At 48.1% G+C, this 24,917-nt stretch overlaps 2 protein-coding genes across 3 annotated transcripts in view; one reads left to right on the top strand and one right to left on the bottom strand.

Annotated features, from left to right (window-relative positions):
- Positions 1–564: 564 nt before the first annotated feature.
- The window catches only part of LOC105702413 (mediator of RNA polymerase II transcription subunit 20), an 81,060-nt gene continuing 56,707 nt past the window's right edge, over positions 565–24,917 (top strand). Inside the window, exons 1-2 of the mRNA XM_012429965.2 lie at positions 565–919; positions 1,177–1,319. Coding sequence (XP_012285388.1) covers positions 906–919; positions 1,177–1,319 — 157 coding nt within the window. The 5' untranslated portion in view covers positions 565–905. The remainder of the gene's footprint in view (positions 920–1,176; positions 1,320–24,917) is intronic.
- Positions 8,653–24,917, bottom strand: part of LOC105702411 (facilitated trehalose transporter Tret1-2 homolog) — a 52,309-nt gene continuing 36,044 nt past the window's right edge. For both annotated transcript variants that reach the window (XM_012429962.1, XM_012429963.2), the window contains exons 2-8: positions 15,984–16,091; positions 10,916–11,049; positions 10,522–10,768; positions 10,125–10,409; positions 9,692–9,944; positions 9,221–9,567; positions 8,653–8,932 (exon numbers count right to left, since the gene is read on the bottom strand). In XM_012429962.1, the coding sequence (XP_012285385.1) occupies positions 8,795–8,932; positions 9,221–9,567; positions 9,692–9,944; positions 10,125–10,409; positions 10,522–10,768; positions 10,916–11,049; positions 15,984–16,091 (1,512 nt within the window). In that variant the 3' untranslated portion in view covers positions 8,653–8,794. The remainder of the gene's footprint in view (positions 8,933–9,220; positions 9,568–9,691; positions 9,945–10,124; positions 10,410–10,521; positions 10,769–10,915; positions 11,050–15,983; positions 16,092–24,917) is intronic.

Here is a 24,917-nt window from a genome sequence, read left to right as displayed (position 1 = left end):
CATGTATAAACCCTGATTTAGCCTGGAAATAAAACCGAATGTTGACGTAAAAACGGGGGGCATTATTTCGCAAAATCGTTACAAAACTTTCGCTAAATCTCCGGTAGGCTATTGGGTTGGTTAAAATCAACATTTCATTTATTTATACGGTCTTGATTGGTATTTTGTGTTTATTAATCAAGGTATCACGCAGTCAATTCTTGTATAAACATTGGATTTACTACTTTACTCAGTTTCGCTGGTTTCTTTTTCGCTACTTAAATGTTGCCATTATGACGTATAGCGTGCTGTACACGGGAATGGTAGCGATAATTAGGTATGGAATTATTCATCCCCGGGCGTCTTTTAAATTACAGTCATTTGAATTTCGCGGAATTTTGGGATTCTAGTTTACCGCGACGGTGGCGCCGCTCGGTAACTGCGGCGGCTTCCTGTACCAGCTCTGTCCGCTGCTTACCGTTTGCCGCCAGTCTCGTATCGTCCGAGCTGTTGCCACGACCGAGTGATATCCGTTTCTTAAATTTGAGGATTGAACTTCATTTCTTTGCCCTTTTCGAACTAACTTTATTTCTTGGTCTATTTCACACCTTAAACGTATAAAATCTGCTCACGGAAAGTGTCAATTATCCGTAATTTTCGTACTTCTCAGCGGGTAATTCAATCCGTAGAATTGGAATCGTGGTCGGTGAAGCCATCAGACCCCAAGTAGTGGGGGTTATTTAGTGTATTATCCCACCCATGAGGGAACGCTGAAGACCGTATACGCAAAACTACATTGCGGTCTTATGGGACCTTCCGCTCTATCTAATACTCTTTGGTCCAGAGTCTAGACTGTGTATAAACAGTTCGGTTGAGAATCCGGCGTTTTCAATTAAAGTGGATGGTTAGGACGAATTAATTCTACAATGGGGGTCACAGTGTGAGTATTGTGAATTGTTGAGTATTGTTAATGCAGACTTGATGTCACGCCGGGTGCAGATCTTTTGTTGACTGTGTATTGTTCGAAATAATCCGGTACGGCGGTTTGAGGTTATGATATTTTCTCGGCACGTGATGATAACAGCTCTGTGATGTTTTCATCTGTTGATTCTATCGATTCATAGTCAATGGGAGCGGGAAGATAATATTCTGAAAATCGTCACATTAATTTTGTTAAATTTGTCGTATTATTTTCAGGCTCCAACAATTTCCTACTACAGAGAATCGAACTGGCCCACAAACCATCGAGTTCCTCACGAAGCGAGTCATTGCCCTCGGAGCGGTACAGACTGGACAGTTCTTAGTCGACTGCGAGACGTACATGTCGATGCCCCAGCTCGGTGAGTTTAATTGCATTGAAATGCAATGGTATAAAGTTCTGAAAAGCGGATCCTTCCGACTAATATAAAGATAACACTTGCGCCAATTCTCACTGTCATCTGTCTGTATGCGCTTTTTGGAACTTCACCCATGCAGTGGTTTTCTTTTTTTTTTAGCTCGTTTTGATATTATAATATGCCTTGGGAATTATGAGATTATTAGTCTCGGTATATTACAAAACAGAACGAAAGCATATCCGAAAGGAAATATATTATAGTGGAACTTTAGAAGGGAAACGGGACAATGAAAGCTGCAAGACTCGGGTTTTTGTTTGAATAAATATCTCTTATTTTAGAGAGTATGTATGTATTCCTCTTGCCCTCTCTTTTACACTATTGTTATTTTCTCTTTCTTTCTCTTCTCTCTATACAAATACACAACACCTTGGTTCCACTGTTTCCCGACATTTTAAGCACCTTGTATTTTCCCTCACTTTCTGGAAGTGGAAGTATCTACGTACTCGCACGATGTATCCCAACTTGCTGTCCTTAAGTACACGTATACACGTATCGCAAAATACATAATTGCTATTGTATCGGCACAATAATTAATACACAGTCTCATTCACGCATACCTTACAGTTCTACCCCGGCAGGACTACTTTGTGCTAAGTACTCGTATCTAAATTCGTACATGGGAACTAATCCAGTACTGGTTCTTGTACGACAGGCGAACAAATTCCCTCGTACAATAAAAAATCTCATATAGACTTCCTTGCAAAACTTCACGGAGAACGCAGTTAATCCGTTTCCTCCTAACTGAGAACATCGTGGCATGCTTCGCACTTAATGCAACTTCTGCTTTCTTTTATCTATAGGGCCTTCGCATCGAGAGAGAGAGAAAAAAAAATAATTATTGTTTCCTTTATTACTATCATCGAAGAGATTATCTTCTTTCAGTCGAGAATTACGAGTGAAGTTAAAAAGTCCTTTCCTAATAAGTTTCAAGTGAGTTCCGAAGGAGCTTCGCTCTTCGATGGCAAAATGCCTGGCAGCTGCCTCGCAGAGACGTATTCGTGGAAAGTCTCTTTACTCGCATTCAAATTGACATATTGAGCTTTCATCTGATAGATATGCAGTTCCCAAGGAACTGTGCTTTGGAATTGTGTTTTTTAACGTATTAATTATTCATTTTATTTCGTTTAGAGCCCTGGGGACGTCCACACGAATACGCTTCTTTGGGGCTACAGTCGAGCATTTTTTATTCCGGCTCGCTTCGGTAAACTTGTCTCACCGAGATGTAACGATTTACTCTATGAAGGTACAAACGAACTACACCCTAGGCGTCATTACAAAAATATTAAATCTAGTAAGCGAAGCTAAGAGGAACGACCCTCCGTCGAGGGGTCGTTTACTCTACCGCATCCTCTCAATAGTTGGAAAATACATTTTGAGATTTCATCTCGAACGGCGTTTGTGTATAGGTAATCTCTTTTAAACGCATTTAAGGTGTATAGTTGCGGCCAGCACTCGGTTCTACCTTAACTCTCCCCACCTGGGGTGTATACTTCCCCTTATTGTCGTGAAGTATGTAGTTTTTAAGGGATCGTCATACATCTTTATCGTTAGAATTATCATTAACGTCGATTTAATCCTCGCCTGCGTCTCCGTGCAGGGTTTTGGGAGAGATTATCAATGAAAGTAGCCTGAAGAAAAATTCCTCCATTGTAATTTAGGTGATAGAGTGCAATGCAAGTGCCAGTCGGTGTGGCTTGGTATATACATGTATCGGTGAAAAGTTAATTAGCGTTCTTTTTTTTGTTGTCTTTTTCTTTTGTTATCCTAAAAGCGACTTTCATTAACAGTGGGTTGCATAGTCTCGACCTCCTCCCTACGGCATGCTTTTCTCGGCCATCGTACTGGATTTTATCCCCCTACTTTATATGCATATTTATGTGTACGTATATATATTTAAATGTATGTTTAAACCTTCAATTCGCAAAAGTGCACGGTGCAGATTTTTTTTCTTTTTTTTTTTTCCCCTCCTCCTCGGTGATTACTTACTACGGAGCTAAGGAAAGGTCTTGAAGTCTTGAAATTCGAAACGCTTGCGATTAGACGCATCCGATGTCTGTCCGTCGAGGTTTTACCATGGGAGAGAACTTTAAAGCGGTTTTTTAATACACTCGGACGATTCCTCTTTTGCAAAGATAATTAGTCGTTTTCAATAATCGAAAAAAATCGTCGATTTATGGGTCGAAAGGAAATTGTTTAATCCCGTATCGGCATATACAAGTCGTAGCGTCGCCTGGTTAAGGTTAACTTTTGATAACAATTTTTCCGGATACTTCCGGGTAAGTGATAACACGCGGTTATTGAACTCATCCCCGGAATTGAAACTCCTCTCGAAATCGCGATTTTTGGTATGGCTCGAAAAGAATTCATTGAATCGAGGAAACAATTCATCGAACAGTCGCAATGAGGTATTTCTCTGCTTTAAGTGACACTCTTTTTCTTGCTTTCCTCGGTGCACCGGTAAGTATATAAGTGGTCTTGACGATGCATTTATATTGTTGGACGTTATATACGTGCACTGTCGGTCAAATGTCCTGTATACTTACCGGTCTGTGGCCCAGTACTCCATGCAAGAGCCGTCTATAAGTGCGAAAGCCACGTGCAGAAACGAGGCCTACTCATGCTTAGAAGCGAGACTTTGCAAGTGAACGTTATTTTCGTTATCTTTTTTTTTTTAATTTTTCCCCTCTTTTTCGTTGGCTTGTTACCATTTTCGGAAACTGAGATAACACCGCGACCTCTTATCTCACGCGGATAATATTCACAGAGAGAGAGAGAGAGAAAAAAAAAAAAAGAGAGAGAGCACCGCATAAATGTATTTCACTTAAGTACACGTTCCGTCGACCTCTACCTCAACTTTACTGTAAAATATCGGATATGGCGGTGGGATATGATTCAGGGGAGTAAAAGCAATTGCTGGTTTAAGACCTCCTTGAGTTATGGCGGCTCCGACCGCAAATTAGGGGATAAGTGACCGCCCTATGTTAGAATTCGGTATTATACACCCTGGTTAATGCGCTCCCTATAAACTATATAAAAATACAAAATACACGTGTTACTCTAAAACGGCTTGTGGTGCCTGCTGATACCTCGTTGGGGGCACTGATATCCTGCTTGACATTTTTTTTTCGTCCCACTTGGGATTTTCTCCTCGGGATTTCACGCCCAGGAAGCTTATTCCGAGGATATGGGACTCGTGTCCCTTATCCATGGTGTTTTATGGCCAACCTAACGAGGCATCGGCCCCCTTCGGCTCTGGTTTTTATTTCCTTTCTTTCTTTCCTTCCTTTTCTCGCGCGACGAAATCCTTGCTCCTTCGACTCTCGATTCCATTCGCATTTTCACCCCCGGGATTTACCACGATATGGTGGATATGAAACTGCGAAAATAATAAAAACCACAGCCCTTCGGCTGTTCGAGTAGATCGGCATTAGCCTATAAAGGAAACGTCAGGATAATTGGCGGTAAATCTCGAAGTAACAAGTGTCCTTTGGTTAACCCTAGATAACTAAGCTGTGAGCAAAGTTATGATGCAATCGTTTGGTTTTGTTCTTCTCCTTCTATTTTTTTTTTTAATTATTGTTTTTAGTAGAATGGCTTGTTATCTGGAGCTAACCTCGCCGGAAAACGCGCAATTGCACTCTCGTGCTGGATATGTCGCTAGACGTACATTTCTGTATAATTACAGTGTATAATGTATACGGCGATTTCTTCGTAGGAAAAGATAGAAGAGGAGGAAGAAGAAGAAAAGAGAGAAAATAAACAAAATCACCCTAAAGCTCTTATTTACGAGTTTGGCAATGATTAAGTATTGTCGATAGTTCATTCGTTCGTCTGCCTCGCTAATCGTGGACGTGGTCGATTAATCTCGACACGCATCAGACAGTGTACACTCGAGTGTCTAATTCATACGAAATATAGTATATTCGGGGGTTACGTGTGTATACTTATCTCTAATATTTATATTTATGTATATGTATATATATATATATATCTACAAGTGATATTGTCGTAGGTCCAAGTCAAGCTCGCCCGCGCATGACCTGCGTGGTGTTCGAGTACGCGATCGTGTACACTGCTAATATTAATGTATATTTGTATCTTATGGCTTGGGTTGTTTAAAAATGACCCGTCACTTTTTTTCTTCCCTCTTGCCAAATCGCGGATAAAAAAAAAAATTTCGGGTGATCATTAATCGACCCGGTATATTTATTTATCCCTTGAGTCGCGGCCACGTCGAAGGCGAGTCATCTTGTTGATTTCTTCTTCTTCTTTTTTTTTCTCCATTTTCCCTTTCGCTCTCGGGTTTCCCGATTTTCTCGAGGCTATCTTGGTATTGGTCTAAATTTATGCGATATGTCTGGTTGAGGAGGAAATTTCATCCCTTCGCGGGGGGATTGAAATTCTTTCCGTGGGGCGTCCCGTTCCCGAAGACACCCCAGACCCTGTTTTAACGCATCCTCGATTACTTAACGATACTTTTGAGCGTTTCGGCAAACCTCGAATTGGTTTACTCCTTTTTATTTTTATTTTTTAACAGTCTGGAATCCTAGAACTATCTAGCGAGAAAGGGCTTGACACGTGTCGAGATGTTGAAGACTGATTCGCTGTCGACGTGGCCGTGATTAAGGGGATCGTTAAATGCTCCTTGAATCGTGATTTTCGGTACGGTGCGTTATGCACTTCTATGCCCTCAAGCTTAACCCTTTCTTCACCCTCGGATCATCCCCCTCCCTTTTTTTTTTCTTTTAGAGGGGGAAAGAAATTAAATTCTATGTTCATCGACGCCAATTTTATGTTACCATTAGAGAGTCGATTCTGAAGAACGGGATGGGTATAATCAGATCGCACGAAGTGTTCGAGATAATATTTCCTTTCTGTTAAGAAAAGGGAGCGTACCTGGAGACTCAAGAAAATCTCTAGAATGGAAAAACAAAAAACAAGTCCGTTCGCTCTTAAGGTCCCTGCACTTCTCTCTATCCGAATAGAACACACTTTGCCCCGAGACTGGGGAACCCTAATGGCCCTTACTATGGGCCGCGGCCTAATCTCCTTTAATTATTTACAGTAATTTTACTTTACCGATACAGTGGTAATATTGTCATGGTTTAACAAGGAAGGCACGATGCATGGAAGTTTGCCTTCAGCGATCGGCTAAGTCTGGCTGGCTCTGGGAAGAAAAACCGTCGTCGAACGATTCGCGGTCCCAGACTGAGAAAAAAAAAAAAGATCAGTCGACTAAAAAAAATATATCGTTGTCTGACTCGTGTACAATTGCAAGAAACAATTATTTCGTCGAGGGGATGAATCGTTACCGTTGACTTATGCGAATTTCGTTCTCTTCATTGATAACATCTCTTAGGACGTAATTTACGCAATGCATGTTTATTTGAGTCAACCGACCTTTCTTTTTTTTTTTTTTTTCTCTCGAAAAGGTCCGCCGAAGAGAAAGAATCGTCGCAAGTCGCATAATCCCCCTAACGAAACTCCACCCTAATTATTGTCAACGTTGTCGTGGGATAGCGCATACAAAAGGAGCCGTAAGAGCCCTCGTGGTCCGTCGATTAATCTTAATTATGATGCGCCAGATTGGTCACTCTTCCAGATAGCTCGGTGCTCCACTTTCCTTTTCGGAAACGAGAGATACTTAATCAGCTCGGTTTCTGGTAATTATTAACGCTCCCGCGGGAATTATCAACGTTCTCTGAACGTTTATTTTGGCCACGTGCAAGGTATTGTCCGAATTTGGTAGTCTCTCATCTCCGACAGTAGTCTAAATAAATCGGAAATTAATGCTCAGAGGGCGAGAAGGAGGCGTAGAATTTTAGAGGAAAGAAATCCCGGGGAAATTATTCCTCGAGGCAGGGTCAGTCGTCGCGTTTCACTTGGGAATCTTTCGCGAGAAATGGCCACCGTTGAATCCTGCCGAACGCGAACGACGGCAGTCTTTCCCACCGTTTAGAGGAGCGTGGACCCCGTTAATTCGTTTGGGTAATCGATCATCGCATTGCGCGATAAGAGAGACCCGTTCCGAGTGGCCTCGTTATCGGGCACGATCGTGCCCGACGTCGCTCCAATTAATTCCGAATTCCTCTTCGTCCTCTTCGTGTCGCGTCCCAGGAGTCCCGGATGCACCGTGGAAGAAGGCCAGTCCGATGCACTCTCCCGGTTGCATCCTCTTCCATCTCGAGTTTTCTCCGTCAGCCTCCCCAGGCGCGGATTCGCATTTTCATTATCTCCCCAGGAGGATCCTTGACCGACCTGGACCAACGGGATCGTCGGTTTGGATCCCCTTTTGGATGTCCTGGATGATCAGCGGTCAATTTTTATCAATGCATTAGGGTACTGAATGTTCATGACTATATTTGCCAATTGGTTTCGCTCCGTCTTCCCGTCGAACGTTTTCGACTGGCTAAAAAGGATAAAGGACTTCGAGGTCCAACCGAGATGAATTTCTTAGACTCGAGACTCCCTTCGGATCCGTAGATGCCCAACCTCGTCGGCTCTTTCGCGGATCACAAGTAACAGGTCTTGTAGTAAATTAGCGCGACGGTGTCCTTGCCGTAGATCCTGTACTCCCTCTCGTAATGCACCTTGCCAGGCATGTATCTACCCCTGGGGAGGCTCCTGTCCAGCCTGGACAGGCTCCTGTAAAGCTTGGCATAATTTTCGTCCACGTCCTCGAAGGGCCTCGAGTCCCTGCCCTCTCTCCTCCAGGAGGTTCCGGGACGAGGGTATCCCCTGCCCAGGGCGTCCTCTAGCTCCAGGTCGGTGAGGTCGTGCAAGCTCTTGGGGTGACGTCCCCCCGATCTCCTGACCCCGTCGTAATTCGATCTCCCGCCGAAGTCGACGGTCCTGCTCCTACGGGGCACCGTGGAGTACGGCCCGAGACCGACGTCCACCTTCTCGACTCGTCTTGACCCCAGGTGGTTCCCGTTCTCCAGGGCCGGTCTTCCGGGTCGACTTCTGCAGGAGGTCTTCTTCCGCAGGTCCAGCTCCTGGGAGAAGAGGTCTCGTCGGTGGCCTCTAGGGTCCTGTCTGGCTCTATCGAGACCTCTCATCCCGGTGGTCCCGTTCAACCTGGAGGTCGACTTCTCCCCAGGATGGTCGATCAATCTCGATGGTCGCTGGTTGTCCTGTCTGGTCGTCAAGAAGCCTCGAGATTGCACGTAGCTCCCCAGGTTCTTGCCCAGTCTGCCCGTCTTCTCGGCGAAGATCCCGCAGTAGTCGGAGATGATGCTCCCGCTCGTTCTACGGGGGTACATCTCGGTGATGGGGTTGGAGGGGTTGGTCGTCCTATGGGGACCGGGGGTCGAACTGTACAGGGCACGGGGGTCGTGCTCGTTCGGGTAGGCCCCTCCTGGCAGTGGCTTGCTCGTCTTCTCCAGGTTCGACAGCCCTCCCGTGAGGGAGGCCTTATACTACCGGGCTTGGGCGTATTCTGGGTTCATCTCGTCCAGCTGCTTCCCCTTCGTCTCCGGGACGCAGCACACCACGAAACAGAGGCCGCACACCGCCATCGCCGCGTAAAACCAGAACGCTCCGTGCAGGCCCAGCAACTGAAACGTGGGGAAATGTTATATTCTAGGTCCCTGGGATGGGGAAATGGTCGTTTCGGCTCTTTTGGCAATTTTATCGAATCTGGAAAGGCTAGATTTGTTTGGGGGGAGCGTTCCATTTGTAGCGAGATGTTATGTGGTCGCGTCAATGATTCATTTAAACTGATAATCGGAACTTTCCGGCCGCGTTAATGGGACTTTCTCGTTAACGATGGCTGGTGGTAACGGATTGTGAATCCCTAATCGCGAGCCACGCTATCCGCGAGCTCGAATGACGGAGGCACCGACCTGCTGGAAATCCATGAAGAGCTTGATCCCGAAGAAGGCGCAGATGTAGCTGAAGCTGGAGCTGATGCTGGACCCGAGACCTCGGTACTCCAGAGGGAAGAGCTCGCCAATCAATAGCCACGAAATTGGCGATATGCCCAAAGCGAGGGCGGTGGTGAACACCAACACGCAGAGGAGAGGAATCCAGTCGTGTTGTCCGATCACCGATGGGTCGGCGTAAGGGAGGTTTTGCGTCTGCGACATCGAGATGTAGTAGGCGTAGCTGCCGAATCCGGCCAGGGCCAAGGACATGAATACCGTGCTGGCGATCAGCAGAGGAAGGCGGCCGACGATGTCGATCAGGAAACCTGGAGAATGGACGTTAATCGTTGATCCGCCGATTCCGTGATCGCAGCCAGAAGAGCCTGCACCGCATTCGACTGGTTTTCTTTATTTTTTTTCGATCAAATCCAATGGACCAGAAGGAATTACCTGACAGGAGGGACGCAAGAAGCTGCACGAAGCCGATCGCTATCGTCGCCCCGTGGGGGTTCATCCCTCCCAGGGTCTGGCGAAATATGATAACGGCGTAGTAGTTGAAGGCGTTGGCACCCGAGAACCTTTGGAAGAACATGAGGCCGCAGGTGATGGCGATCGGCTTGTACAGCCGCGGGGTGAACACGCTGTTGCGGAAGGTCAGGCCGTACTGCTTCGCCCTGGATGCCAGGACGTTGGTCTTGATGACCTGAAACCCAGGGTTGATAGAAACGATGCATTCTATCGAGAGATAAAAAATGGCCGATTGAACAAAAGTCAGCTGATCCTTGCCCGCGTGATGTTAAACCCCAGCCGATTTTAGGTGGGGTTCGCGATGTGGGGAGTTAGTCGAAGTCCTGATTGCACTCGGACTGGTCCGTATCGTTACCTGCAATTCGTGCCTGACGTCCACGTGGGAGCCTCGAAGCCACTGCAAGCTCCTCGCGGCCTCCTCGTCTCTCCCGTTGAGGACCAAGTACGAAGGCGTCTCCGGGATGAAGATGGACCCCAGGAACAGCATCAACGGGGCTATGGCGACCAGCAGGGCACTTTGTCGCCAGTCGAGGTACGTCCCTGCCATGTACGACAGCAGGACCCCCACGTGGCCGACCACCTTCAACATGGCCGATAGACATCCCCTGATGCCCGGCATCGAGATCTCGGATATGTACACCTGGAAGAGGAAGGCTCGTTACCTGACGTTACGTCTTTGCTGGAAGAAGACAAAAGGTCTGCCCCCGGGATGTAGGATAGAGAGGAAAGGAGAAGAGACGACTCGGGGGTACCTGGGTGACCATCATGATGACCGAGCAGCACAAACCCCCGACGAAGCTCGTCAGGTAGACCAGCTGGACGTAAGGTGCCACTGCCGTGAGGATCCATGCCGTGGTCAGGGGCAAGGACGTCACCCTAAGGGCCAGCCTTCGTCCTCGTCGCATGATCCAATCTCCTATCATCGCCCCGAACCAGGCGCCCAGCATCGACAAGGACGCCACCCACGAGGCCTCCTGCTTCGTCACGGAAAAGCCCGACCTGGGGAGATGTACGAAAGTTCCGGGTGACGATGCGCAAAATCGAAGAACCAATTTCAATTTAGATGGTACCTCAATGATAAACCTTCTAAACCCGGTATTGGATAAATGTACCAAATTATGGATAGCGATGAGGAAGACTACCCACCAAGTGTCGTTACCGGTCGACTGATAGAGATGCGTTGGTTGGGCATCCAAAATGGAGTCCAGGGCAGGCGAGGTGTACCCCTTGGCCAGGCCCGATGCCAGGGTCCCCATGGACAGGGCCAGGGTCGTCAGGACCTGGAACGAAGAACCACGTGAAAACGTCGCTCGGACGTGCTCTCGAGGCTCGATCCAATTTTCCAGCTTCCCCGTAAATCCGGGAAATCCTCTCGAGCGGTCATCGGCGATCCTCTCGACGAGGAAGCAGGGCCTCATTAAAATGACCGAGTGCCCTCGCCCGATCGCCGATGACTCCCCCGCAATTGCATCGCGGCCATCCCCCGGGAAAATGTGGATTAAATGACCCTCCACCCTCCCAACGAAACGGGGAGTTAAGAACCGATATTTTCTTATCATAGATTTCCCTCGAGACTTCGGTCAAGATGTTCGGTCTTGCGCATCGGGATGTTGGGATAGGTCGCGCATGCACTCGGTATCGCGCCGGTGCATCGTAGACAAATTGCATTTCCATTATAAATGCAATTCATTATAAATGCATTCATTGAGGATCTCAGGGTGAATCGGATGAACATTATCGAGGAAAGGAGAAAGTAGAAACTGTTTCCCCGGGGATGGGGTCCACCCCTTTAATCGGCTCGATCCCCGGAGGGAAGTTCGGCCTTGCGCATCGGGACGTTGGGATAGGTCGCGCATGCACTCGGTATCGCGCCGGTGCATCGTAGACAAATTGCAGGCCGCAAATTGAAAGCCGAGTCCCGCGTGCCGCCTGGAATACTAAACGCCTCCCCTGCCCGCCCTCCACCTTGTCGCGGTTCCCCGCGTACCGACACACGTTTAAAGGGCTATCCGCTTGCAAGTGCACCTAGTGCATGCACGCGGCGCTGCACGCCGGCTTTTTGCTCCCGGGGCCGTGTCCACAGGCCGACATTCATCCGCCGAACTATCCGTTTTCAAGTGCAAGCGTTTTACGCACTTGTGAACCCCCCCCCCCCCCCGGAAGTGACCGAGTAATCGCCGACCGGGTTCCATGCACTTTTTTGCATCGACCCGGGATCTCGTTATGCACCGCCGCACGGAGGCAACACCCTGATTAAAATCAATGAACGTTTGCGTACAGCTTTACACACCTCGTAACGTAAGTTTCACGTAGAAGGGAGAGAGAAAAAAAAACAAGTGAAATGGAGAGATCAGAAATTTGGTTGCATCCGTTGCACCGTTTTCCTTTTTTTTTTTTTTTCTTTCCCCGCTTTCGGTGCATACCGTTTGCTAGTTCGAGTTCATCGATCGCCATCGGTGAGTAAATTATTTTATCGAGACCAGTTTGATATCGATCGGGGACTAATCGATCGCGTTGGCGAGAACTTTTTACGCCTTAATTACCCTCTCGAGCGGCGCACTTTCGGTGTCTAGGTGCACTTGAATGTCGGAATGGATTTCATGAGGATCGCGTAACGCTTCTCTTGGAGTCCGCGTTCGTGTTGTCTTTCTCTCTCTCTCTCTTATTTTCCTTCTCTTGCTACTAGATAGGTCGTCGCGGAATTGCGCCGCGAAAATGTATGTGTAAGATAATAGAGAGAAAGAGGGGAAAAGAGGGAAAAAATTGCGAGGTCTGTTTCAATTGTGCCGCCATTGTCGGATCATCGGGTTCTATGGGTGCGCGGTGCATTTCGAGATTTAATAAATCGCGATTTAAATCTTGATTTTGTAACATGATAACCGGTCGATTAAGATTCATGATTCTAATGAAAGGATTTGAATGCAGGCTCGATTCGGCCTTTTGGTGGATGTTAAACGACGTTGACCGAATTCTCGTAGGTGTGCTCGGTGGTGCAACGTCGGTAAGACTCGCGTTGCGGGTGCATTAGCGGTTTAAGTGAATCTTAAGTATCCGAGGTGCGCTCAAATTCGAAACTCGGCTCCGCCTATTGACTCTGGACTCGAGTGCGGATCTCTTGCTGAATTATTAGCGCGATCTGCCGTGCACTTTCATTTGAGATCCGATGCCGCGAAAAGTGCACTTAACCCCGGGGTTGCAGGGGAACATAGAGATATTCGCGGGTGCTTAGCCGCTACCTTAGGCAAATTAATCGCACCTCCACTTTCGGAAGTCTCATCGAAGTCCTAGGAGAATGCCGGAATTTGGAATTTTCCGCTCGGCTGACCGAGAACCGATTTGACGGTGGGGTCGGATGCATCGCTTTAATTGCACGTGCCGGGAATTCCCTACGACATTTCTACCCCGATTGGATATTCACGCGCCGAGTCGCGCGGGCGCATGCGCGATGCACCTGAGATGACAGCCCCCTCTTTAAATCGTATGATTCTCCACGAGAGCATGTCACATACCCGACGTGCCTTCGCGCGTGCGCATGTGCTCGATCGAGAGGAATCTTAAGTGTCATGTGCGAGCCTCGCCTTACCGATCTCCCAGAAATCCATTTAGAGGATCAATTGTCATCCGGGACGATTGAGCCACGCCGACGTTACCCAGGTGCGTCGACAGCGACGCGCCTCTCGATTTCCCATCGACGAATGAACGTACGAAGAGAGGAGGAAGAAAAAAAAAGAAAAAGAAATTGTAATCTCGGGAAATCGCTACGATTTTTCATACGACGCGGTGCATCCTCTCTTGGAGAGATGCATTCGATGTGCACCGTCCCCTTCCGCTTTTAGCGAAGATAATTGTCGAGGCGATCCACCGGCACTTGGCAAGAAGAGGCGCCTCCACTATCAGAGTCTCGCCATTTGCTTCTCGACTGATGGACCGGAAATCTGACTCCGGCGATACCGTCGCGTCCCTATCTCCTGGGACAATAAACAACTGGGTTATCAAATACCGTCCCGGCAAACAATCGCCTTTTTCCCAGGGGAATAACGCCGAGGAATGAACGATTAGTCGAGATTCGATGTGAAATTATCTCCGGATGACGGTGACTACTCCAGTGTCCACGAATTTCCTGAAAAATCGACCCGACAGCACCGGGTTTCGGGAAATCCCGGTTTCTTAGGTCTCTCGATTTTTCCTTCTTTTTTTTTTCTTCCTCCCTTTCCGTGGAAAACTGTGATGGAAATGTGAATTTCGTTGGACTCCCTATCTCCCCACTCGGGGACTCTCACTCATCCATTTTATCGCGGCATTCGGGTGCACTTTAGCAGACAAGCCAAGGGTAGAAGTTAAAATTAGCCATTAGCCCGGACCTATTAGTGCCCGTGGAAAAAGTTGTAAAAAGCCCCGGGCTCATTATGGAAATGCGGAAACGCGGAAGGGAGAGGTTTCCCCCTCTGGCCAGGACTTTTCATTGTGTCAGCGAGGGGCTTTTTGCTCCTCTTGTCACGGTCCAAGGAGTCTCTCCGGGGAACTCGATTTGCATCGTAAAAACACGCCGACGAGTGAACTCTATTTTCCTATTTTCCTAATTTTTTTTTTTCACGTTTCATCTACCCGTGATTTTTTCTCTCTCTCCCTCCTTCATTCCGAGACGCGCTATCCATGCAATCGCCGTATACGAGGCAAGGTCTAAGAGTCAAAATAGGAAAATAGAGTTCTCTCTATTTTCCTATTTTCCTCATTTTTTTTTTCACGTTTCATCTACCCGTGATTTTTTCTCTCTCTCCCTCCTTCATTCTGAGACGCGCTATCGACGCATTCGCCGTATACGAGGCGAGGCCTAAGAATCAAAATAGGAAAATAGAGTGAACTCTATTTTCCTCATTTTTTATTCACGTTTCATCTACCCGTGATTTTTTCTCTCTCCCTCTTTCATTCCGAGACGCGCTATCGACGTAATCGCCGTATACGAGGTCTAAGAGTCGCGATATTCCTCGCGAAGGTATCACGTGGTGAAATATGGGACAGGCGTGAAACGCGACTTCCTGGGCGTGGGCCTGGGAAGAAATCGAGGATAAAAAAAAAAGAAATAAAAAGGAACGCCGCGTATTCCCGCAATCTCGAGGATGCGCGACGCCATCCGCGAGGAGAGGCACGCCGGATAAAAAAGCCGCGTAGGGGTGGGACACGAGGGCGATATAAACGTGCGGGACAAGCACGCCGTAAAACAGCCGATAAGAGTGACAGAATTATAGGGCGAGGATAGTCGATATATCGGGGTGAGAGGGGGGGGAATAGTGAAAAAGAAGGCCCGATTGCCATTGTGGCCTGCGATTACGCAAGGAGGTGCAGCAGTCCTCCGGGTGCACCGGGACAGTGATTGGCACTACGGGATAAGAAACGCATTAGATCCAGAGGTAGATACGGATGTGCCAATAGCTTGAAATGTCGTCTGCTTGAAATGTCAATCATTGCGCCCCTTGCCCTATAGGCTGTCGATAAATCCCGGGTTTAGTATCGAGAGAACGGGGGCGTACGGTATAATCCACGTAATAAAAGCGGGAAGGAGGACTTCCCGAGCGGCGTCTTATCGGGGAAGGGCTCTGTAAAAGGATTGATAAGTGCCGGGAATAATGGAATAATCGAGCGGGAGTCGAGGCAGGAAGGAGGGAAGGAGACGCCCTTCGATTCGGCTCGATGCACTTTTACGATGGATTGCTGTGGTTTTTTTCTTTCTTATAATACATTTTTTCCCCCGTCTCTCCGCTTCATATGCCCGACAAGTGTACTAATAATTGGATATGTGGAGATTTAGACGTTTTTTAAATTTCTTATTCAGGAGAGATAGGAAATTTTCGCCTCCATAGGGCGAATCCTCTCGAGGTGTCGCTTTGCATTTAAATATGGCCGCGAGCCAAAGCCACCGTATCAAAGCGGGACTTAGTCGAAGATCGATAAAAATTCGAGATTGAAAGCCCGATCGCGGGCGGATCTTAGGCGGGATCCCGAAAGGATTGAGGTTAACCTTCGCGCCGAGTTATCCCTTTTTTTTTTTTTTTACCTCCGAACGATCGACTCCGGGATTATAACGACGGGGGCCGAAAGAAAGGGCTTAATTCTCCGGCTCTCGGCGCCGAAGCTTAGCTCCTCTCCTTGGGAGCTTTTTTACCAAATAAATCTACTTAGGGGGGGCACTGTGCTCGCACTGAGGAGGGCACCAGACCTGCGCCATGTGCTGGGGCCTCGTCGCCGTAGACGTCATGTGGACCACGGAAGCTCGCGGCATCTTGAAGCTCTCTTCGCCCCTTTCGCCTTCCGGTACGGTCGTCACCTGGAACCGAGATATTAAATCCACGGTTAATTTCCATCCAACCTTCCCCTTTAAGAAAATGATCAGTGCAAGTTCCCTAAGCGCGCGGGTAATTTACATTAACCCTTTGATAAGTACAATCATTCGGTTGCATATCCCTCGAGCGAGATGAATTATTCTCTTTGAATTGACAATATCGTTCCTTCGGTCCCGATGGGTTAATTTCTTGGGGTGACGGAAAAAAAAAAAAAAAACGCCGCGATTGGATCCGGGGATCCAATTGCTCGTTATTTCCCCGAGGGTTTATCTAGGACGGATTCGACGGGATTTTCGCGAGTCTTGGGTAAGCGCATCTAAGTGCATTTAATAAGCGGCATCGTAGGGCCGCAAACTACGGGACATTGTCTCGCAGCTGCTAGACGCAAAAGCATTCCGCGGGCATCCCGTCTATCGTCCATTTCTCTTTGCCTCTTCCGTACCGCGGCTCATGGATCGCCCACGTAATACGCGGAATCGCGAAACATTATAATTAGACCTCCCCCCTTGTCGGTTACGTCAGAGACCGAGTCGTTTACCGGACTTGCGTTTAACCCGTTCGCGAAGGTACTTGGCTCGTACTTGTACACGTACTTGTATGGGAAATGTCCAAAATCGGTATTAAACCATCGTAAAGTGGAACGGAGAGTTTCGATTGGATTGATCGTTCGACGTACCGAAACGAGGCGATCAAACGCTCCCATTTTTATGACTCGTGTAATTGGACGACACCGTGCCACGGGATAACGCACAGAGGATTTCGATTAGCACGGGGACAATGGGCACCTCGCGAAATGGACATTAATTGCAATCACGAGTTGCCAGCTGGGACGGCGGGTTACAATTAGTACCGAGAAGGGCGATTCCTCCGATCAGCTGATCGGCTCGCGAGATCGACGCCGTCAGTGAGATTCATTCACAATTTCTGCTGGCGGTTTCGCGCCGTCATCGGAAGTCATTTGCAATTTCTGCAGACGGGTCGCGACGTCGCGGTGCGATTCCGCGGAATCCGCGGCTGATCGGCCGCAGGGTCCGTCGGAATACTTAACGATCGGTCGAAACGCGCGATTCCCGAGGCGGGACGAAACAGGGAGGAATGGAAAATGCAAATCCATCCTTTTAGTTGAGGCCGCGGTTCGTTTCAGGCGGGAAAACCGCGGCGGAATTATATTCCCGATAAAAGGCGATGGCCGCATTGTTGTGCTAATTCGCGGATCCATTCCGTCCTATTAAGTTTCCACCGATCCGTCAGTCTTCTCCTCTTCGTTCCTCTCTTCCCGTTTTAATTAAATTTTTTCTCCCATTTACAAAGGACGATTAATTAATCCCGCTAGGCTTTTCTGGGGTGTTCTCGCTTTTCCTCTTCTCTCTATATTTTTTTTTCTTTTTTAATAAAAATCTCCAGCCGCTGGAATTGCACTCGGCGCGCCTCCACCTTCGGTGGGATCTGTGCAGTTTATGGTAACGATCTAGTTTCTAATAGAAATCTCGGGCTCTCCTGTATCGGACGTGTACACGTGGACGATCGATCGAATCGCCGGAGTCGATCTTCGAAATCAAGACATTGTCAGTCGACAAATCTCCCTTCGGTAATCTGATTAGAGGGGGATTATTCCGACTCGAAGGAGTTAATCACGCCATGTCCCCGGCGCCGTTCTGCGGCAGACCTTTCAATATCGTCGATTCTCCCCGTTCGATCGCCATTCGATTGGTCTACCCGTTCCAGAAGATAAAATAAATCCCCTTAAATCCGGAGAAGAAAAGAAAAGGAAAAAGAAAAACTTCAAATCGCTCTCCTGTCTCGTTGACTTTATTTTCGAAAAGTTTCTAACTCGGCAATTTCGGCCTAATTACCCCCCCGAGGGGGCAGCGCGTATATTTTCTTTGAATTTATTAATGAAGTTTTTGTCTAAAGATCGATCAACAAAAATAAATGGAACTTGCTGCCATTTGATAAGGTCGATATAACATCCCGAGGCACGGTAGACGGAAAATTCTGCCTCCTTGGATTTATTAATGAAGTTTTCGTATAAAGATCGATCACTTCCGGGGGATGCAGGGAACTATATTTGGAGATGCACGGAGATAGATTAGCCCCTCTTATCCCGAAGGAACGGCGGTTAGATATGTATGCAGGGCTTATTTGAGGATGAGCTATAGCCGGCCGCTCGATGGGGAGGAAGCAAGATGGCTTTGGAATTAATCGAGGCCGAAGCCATTGCAGCCGTCTTAAGGGTAGGCAAGGAGGTTAAGCATCCCCCGTTTAATCCTTGTTTTCCATACAAATTACCCCGGAACCCGAGAGCGGGGTAAAACCGATCATGGGCAGGTACCCTCCTTACCGAGCCGGCCACTCGAATTGCGCGCGTTAACGAGGACATAGCCGAGATTTTAATAAAAGATCCGGCCAATGGCTCGCCTCCCTTGGATCTCCACGGCTATGGGGGAAACGGGAGGAGGTTAATTAGAGATCCGCGTGATAAGAGACGAGGCGTTCGGGAAACCCGATCGACGCTCCGTAGAGAAATTGTCAATAGACTTTTACCTCTGAGTCACGGATGACTCCTCCACCGGTCGATTGTCTTTCCCCTTACGAAGAGTAGGTTTGTATTATCGTTCGGTTTATCGATGCGCCGATAAGGAGCGACAACGGAAACTCGGCTAGAGGCTGCGGCCTGCCTTTGCCGAGACGATAATATTTGTTATTTAATTTATTCTTAATGTAGAGGACCGAGAGCGATGGCAGGAGTTAGAGGGACCCTTTGAAGACTCCCGTCTCCACGGGTCGGGTTTCATTTTTATTTATTCCAGTATTTATGCCTGTTAAATATGCAAGGCGGAGAGGGGCGGTCGAAAGGATCTCGGCTCCTCTTTAATGGGGTATCGGGGCAAATAGTGGTCGTTATCAAAGGCGGCTCTTCCGATAGAAGGGAGTCCGCGGAAGCTCCCTCTCTCCCTCTAGAGGAGCCCGGGGGGTCGGCAAATATTGCCTTAATAATTCGGTCAGTTTGGATTCGATGCCACGTCGAGAGGATCGATCGCAGGAGGGACCTCGCGAGGCTCGTCCTGCGCAGAGGAGTCCTCGCGGCCTCTCCTGGTGGATAATTAATCGCCAGTCAGCGTCAGGGACGGGACCAAAACCGAAACTAAAACCTCGACCTCGTCCGAGAGGGCCCGCCGACTTCGGATGGTTTCCCCGTTTCCCTCTTTCGCTCGATCTTTTTTTTTTTTTCCTTTTTTTCCTCCACCCTCCCGGGCGACTCCTTCGAGGACTTTTGCGACCTCGCAAAGAGAAGAGAAACTTCCGGCGTGGGAGATTTTCCCCATGGAGCCGATTGGCCGACTCGCGATAACCGCGATAAGGAAGTTAAAGGATGTCTCCCTCTGGCTCGGTGTAGTAATTTTATAACCTCCTTTTTAGGCATTTCGCATTGTAAAGTTATTCCCGCAGGAGCAAACTTTCCTCGGCAATGCCTTTGCTGAAAGTGCAAATGTCTCTGTTGTACTTTTTCTTTTTCTTTTTCGCGCAACCCGCCTCAACCCCGACCTGCCTCAATTCCGACCTACCTTAACCCCTGACCTCCCTCAACCCCGACCTACCTCGATGCACCGCAAGGTGCGGCGCTGCTCCCGAGCACCTCGGGGGGACTTAAGCAACGAAACTACCCACGGTCGGTACTATTTCACGTTTTATTAGGCGCCTCTCGTGTTCCGCGTCCATTCGGGTCAAGCGGCTATGAATATCTGTATCCGAGCGCGACCACTGTCCCGCGCAACGGGCCATTTTATTTACGACGTTTCGGCACGTTTCGGCTGGCCCTCCCGATACCTCTGAACGACTTATTTGTTCTAGAGAGCCCCGATGCATTTAGAGATGCACGCTAACGAACCCACCGAGGCATAATTCATCCCGATATTTCGGACTCTCGTCGGGCCTCGTCGGCTCGGATTCTACGCATCCTGTCTCGGATCGGTAGAGACGAGTCTCGGTACAGGGTAATTAGGGCTCTCGTCGTGTCAAGGAACCGCCTCCATTAGCCGTTTCCAAGACTCTAGGAATCCCTTTGCCGGGTATTTTCTTTTTTTTTTTTTTTTTCTCTCTCTCTCACCGAGGGTAATTGGTAATGGGGGGTTCGATAACGAAGGGAGGGGGTCCAGGTTTCTATTCCCATTTTTTTTTGTTTTTTTTTTTCCATTTCTTTTCGTCTCTCCTGGAGAGGTCGTATATTTTAGTCGCCGTCCCGTGACTCCTATCCCTTGGCGTATAAAACCGACGAAAAAGAGGGCTCCCGATCGATCCGACCAGCGAAGACATATGTAGGGCCCCTTTGCATCCGAGGGTTAAACGAGTCCACGCAGCTTCCCTAGGGAAAATCGATTCCAGGGCGTCCGGTGCAAAGGCGCATCGGCCAATCCCGTTCCATTCGCGATCGCGAATCGTGAACTCGGGGAAAGTACTCCGAGGGGGAAAGAGAGAGAGAGAGAGAAAGGGAGGAGGAGGAGAGGGAAACGAGAGATTGAAACCAACCCCCGCTCTTCCGCAGGCCGCCTCCCCCCTGCAATCGGGGCTGCAATCGAGAAGTGGTCCATCGACGGGATGAGGTATAAGTGAATTCGAAAAATCTTTCGAAATATTCTCATTGTTTGTAATTTCTTTTTTTTTTTTTTTTCTTTTACTCGCCCGGTGCAGCAAGTTAAATAAAGGCATTTGCATTTATTGCCGGGAAGCCGGTAGGATGACCCCCTGCGAAGGGGCCGCGTGTATATAAATCTCTGTGTATAATCTGGGATACACGTATTAAAATATATACCTACCTAAAATACGCAAATGTACATGTATATAAGTACATGGATCGCTGTAAAAGCGACGGGCTACGGTATAACACCCCACAATGGGCGAGGCTCGGAGCGCAAGATTGCATTAGGGTGCACCTCCTCCTCCTCCCCGACCTCGTTCCCCCCTTTTGGCGCTCAGCTTCCTTCCGGACCGCTTTATTCTCACCGAGAGTTCTTAGTTTTCCCTGGTAAGAGTCCTCCCCGACACCCCGGGGGGCTGCTCGTTTCCTCCGTTTCTTTCGCCTCCTTCGCCCCCTTCGGGAGCGGCCCTCGTTTGTTCGGTCCTGCCTTTAGGTCGGGACTACCTTTGTCCGGTCTCTCGAGGGTGTCGATGACTGACACCCTCCCCATTAACGCCACCCAGAGAGGGAGAGGACGTCGAAGCCGATTAATTCGATTCCCTCTGGCCAGGACCCTCCCCTTTGCCTCCTCTTCGGGGTGGTCGGGGGTGACGTCCGACTCCTGAAGACCCTTAAGGGGAAACCGCGCACGGGGATGTTTTCATGTGAACTTTTCCACTTTCTATTTTCCACAAGGAATCGCTATCAATATTGCCTCTTGTTTCTTACCGGGCTCGATCCAAATCCAAGCACTATTGAGATAGCTCTCCATCGCTTGGGGCTGTATTTCTTTTTTTTTTTATTTTCATTTTATTTCCTTTTTCATTTTCACTCCCCCGGGGGAGGGAATGGGGCTTTTTACGGGGTCAGGAAGAGAGTATAAACTTTCCCGCGGCTACAATGGGAGTTATGAACTCTGCCACTCGGATTACGAGCGCACCGACGTTGATTGCAGTTTACAGCTGCACTCGTTGCACCTGTCCGCTCGGCGGTGTCGTGCTCTATTTCATTGCCCGGACTATTATTCGGGAGGTATCGATGGTTAGTCCTTGATAGACTTGCCGGGAGAGAAATGATTCTTTGATTCCTAATATAATGTTTCCTAATGGAAACTATGCTGAGAGGTTACTATTCCTGGTTGCCGGTGACGTGAATTCACGTAAGTTTAAATTCTATCCCTGATTGCCGCTGACGTGAATCACGTCCATAACGATACACGATACAAGTTTGCGGGAACCAGTTTAAGAATTTCATTATTTTCGCCGGTACTCAGTATTTGAAACGGAAAAAATTTCCCGGTGAGGGAGGAATCGATATCATCGTATATCGCGAGGAATCGATATCAACGTAGATTCGCAGCGATTTCCTCTTCTGCGTTAATTTTAACCATTTGTGGATACGGATATTGTCATTCAGAAATGCAAGCGATGTCTCTGTCTTATTGGACGCGTATCTAGGATCTTCGGTCCGAATCGTGGCACATCTCGAAGCGGTTGTCGAGGTCCTACGATGTTTGCCATTCATCTCGAGAGTACACGTCCTCGTTACCGCGGGCGTTATGGGTACAAGATACCCCAAGATTATGGGAGTTATGTTAAGGCGACAGTCGTAAGGGTAACCCCCCCTCAATGTTTATGGTTCCTTGCCCCGCGTTAATGGAACGTACGAACATTCGGGGAGAACTATCGTCGTCGTTTCGAGGTACCGGCCATCTTTAGAAGTTTCCCCTCTACTCTGGTCGGTACACCGGATATTTCTCTCATTCGGTACTAGGAGTGCAGTGAAATTAATATTATACCGATAATTCCGCAGTGAACATAATCCCATCGAAATGATTACGATAAAAATAATCGGATTTGGGCGCAGGGTACTAGAAGTTAGAAATGAAAAATCCAGGAAAATGGAATGGAGAAATATCCGCAATTGCGATATAAATGATTTACACTTGGACGCGGGGTACTATAAGTTAGAAATGAAAAATCCAGGAAAATGGAATGGAGAAGTATCCGCAATTGCGATATAAATGATTGAACTTGGACGCAGGGTACTAGAAATTAGAAATGAAAAATCCAGGAAAATGGAATGGAGAAATATCCGCAATTCAGATATAAATTATTGAACTTGGACGCGGGGTACTATAAGTTAGAAATGAAAAATCCAGGAAAATGGAATGGAGAAGTATCCGCAATTGTAATTGACTCGAGCAATCCAGAGACGGGGGGTGAAAAAAGGGACCCCGAAGGGTGACGAGTCGACGAGAAATTGGATCGGGAAACCGAGCCGGACGAAAGACGTTGCACCGCGGGTGCAGCAGACGGATGCACATTGCACGTACCCTGTGCACCGCGGGTGCGATACATGCAGCACTAGAAATGCAATGACTAGGAGCCCAAAGGCCAGGCCGGCGAGGCGTTAAACCGAGAAATGACAACGAACGGCAACAGCAACCTCTTGCGAAACTGCATTTTTCCCAAAGAAATAATAAACCGCGGGAGGTGTCGTACCGTCAATTTCAAGCGATTCGAAGCCAACGGCAATAAACGTAAAATACCATAAATTCGCAGGTTGGGAAACCGGTGAAAGTTGGCCAAGACTAGGTTAACGCGATGCAACGATAGGTGCAAGTTTAATTTCTTTAAATATATATTCGAGCCTGGGGAAGTATTCCCTGCACGGGGTGTAATACCTTATACGGGGGAGTTCAATTTGGGGGATTCTCGAGCCACCCCCTCCGCGTATCGATAATTTAAACTGTACGGAGAACTATCGAGGGATGTGCCCTCGGTTATGAAATGGCGCATTGTTCGGCGCCGCCGACAAAAGGCGGGGACTTTCTTTCAGAAACACTCGCCGATGCCTTCGATGATTTAACCGGCAATGGCTGCGAAATTAAACGAAGGGGACGCACGTCATTCGCGACCCCTACGTGACATCACCGCACCCCGATTACGAGTTATGGCTTTTTCGTAGGGGTTACGATTAAGAGCCAATCCGAGACTTAATCTGCCCGAGAAGCATTTCTTGTTCCCTTGGGAATCCCTTGAGATGCGAAAAGGAAGAGAAAAAGCCCTCGCGCTGCACTTTCTGCCGTGAAATCTGCGAGGCACCCCCGTGGAATCGCGATTACATGCTCGTTGTGCGCCAATCAGCGTTGCATTCACCCAGCTCGGATTTCGCGTGAAATTCCGATCAGCTGATCGCATTTTCCACCCGCCTACCGATTACCGATTTTCAATGAGCGTCGATCAATACTGCATAATTGGAAATCGTCAGACATCCCCGACGGGCGGTGCATTAAATGCATCTCCTGAGTCATCTATACAAATGTCAAATATACCCTAAAAATAAATTCCAAATATATTAGAAATAAATTCCAAATATATTAGAAATAAATTCCAAATATATTAGAAATAAATTCCAAATATATTAGAAATGAATTCCAATTATATTAGAAATAAATTCCAAATATATTAGAAATGAACTCCGGACCCACCTTAACAGCGAACGAGAGTTTACATCTATTTCCCGAGCTTCCCAAAGAAAAGAGTCCCTTTCCCGGGATAATTCCTGGACGCACACGATGCCTCAATTGTATACTTCGATCGCGGCTTTAAATCATCCTAGATAAGATCTCATTGATTGCATTATCGCCTCGAGCGCCGGCTACTCCACGCAGCTTCGATCGCTCGAGTCGGTAAACGAGGGCGAATCGCTGATCGGGAAACCGGTAGCGATCGCCGGGGATTAAAAATCGAGCAGTCTGGAGGCGGCGGGCACGCGTGTGCATCTTCTCACGATGCACCGTCGAGTGCACTTCGCGAGCTGTGTGCGCGCGCAGCGAGCGTGGGCCGGCTCCTCGTAAAGCACCGTTCGCAAAGGACCGGAACGCATTACGACGAGTTATTCTCGGATCACGGAGCGACATATCGCTTTCCTTTAATCTCGACACACCCTCCCGTAGGAGGTACCCCCCTCCCGCTTCCTATGCCCCGGCAAATCTCGAGCGCAGCGCGGAGGATGCACGCAAAGAAACGAGGAAAATAGGAATAACAAAATTCAAGGATCATTCCCTGTAAACCCGAGATGGGTGTCACCGAGCGGAGGATTAATTTCAAATGATTAATTTTACCGTCCG

This window comes from Orussus abietinus, unplaced genomic scaffold (assembly GCF_000612105.2).
Source record: "Orussus abietinus isolate OABI.00-Male unplaced genomic scaffold, Oabi_2.0 scaffold17, whole genome shotgun sequence".
Lineage (NCBI taxonomy): Eukaryota > Metazoa > Arthropoda > Insecta > Hymenoptera > Orussidae > Orussus > Orussus abietinus.
Note: the sequence above shows the minus strand (reverse complement) of the source record. Positions and strands in the feature narration are given on the sequence as shown.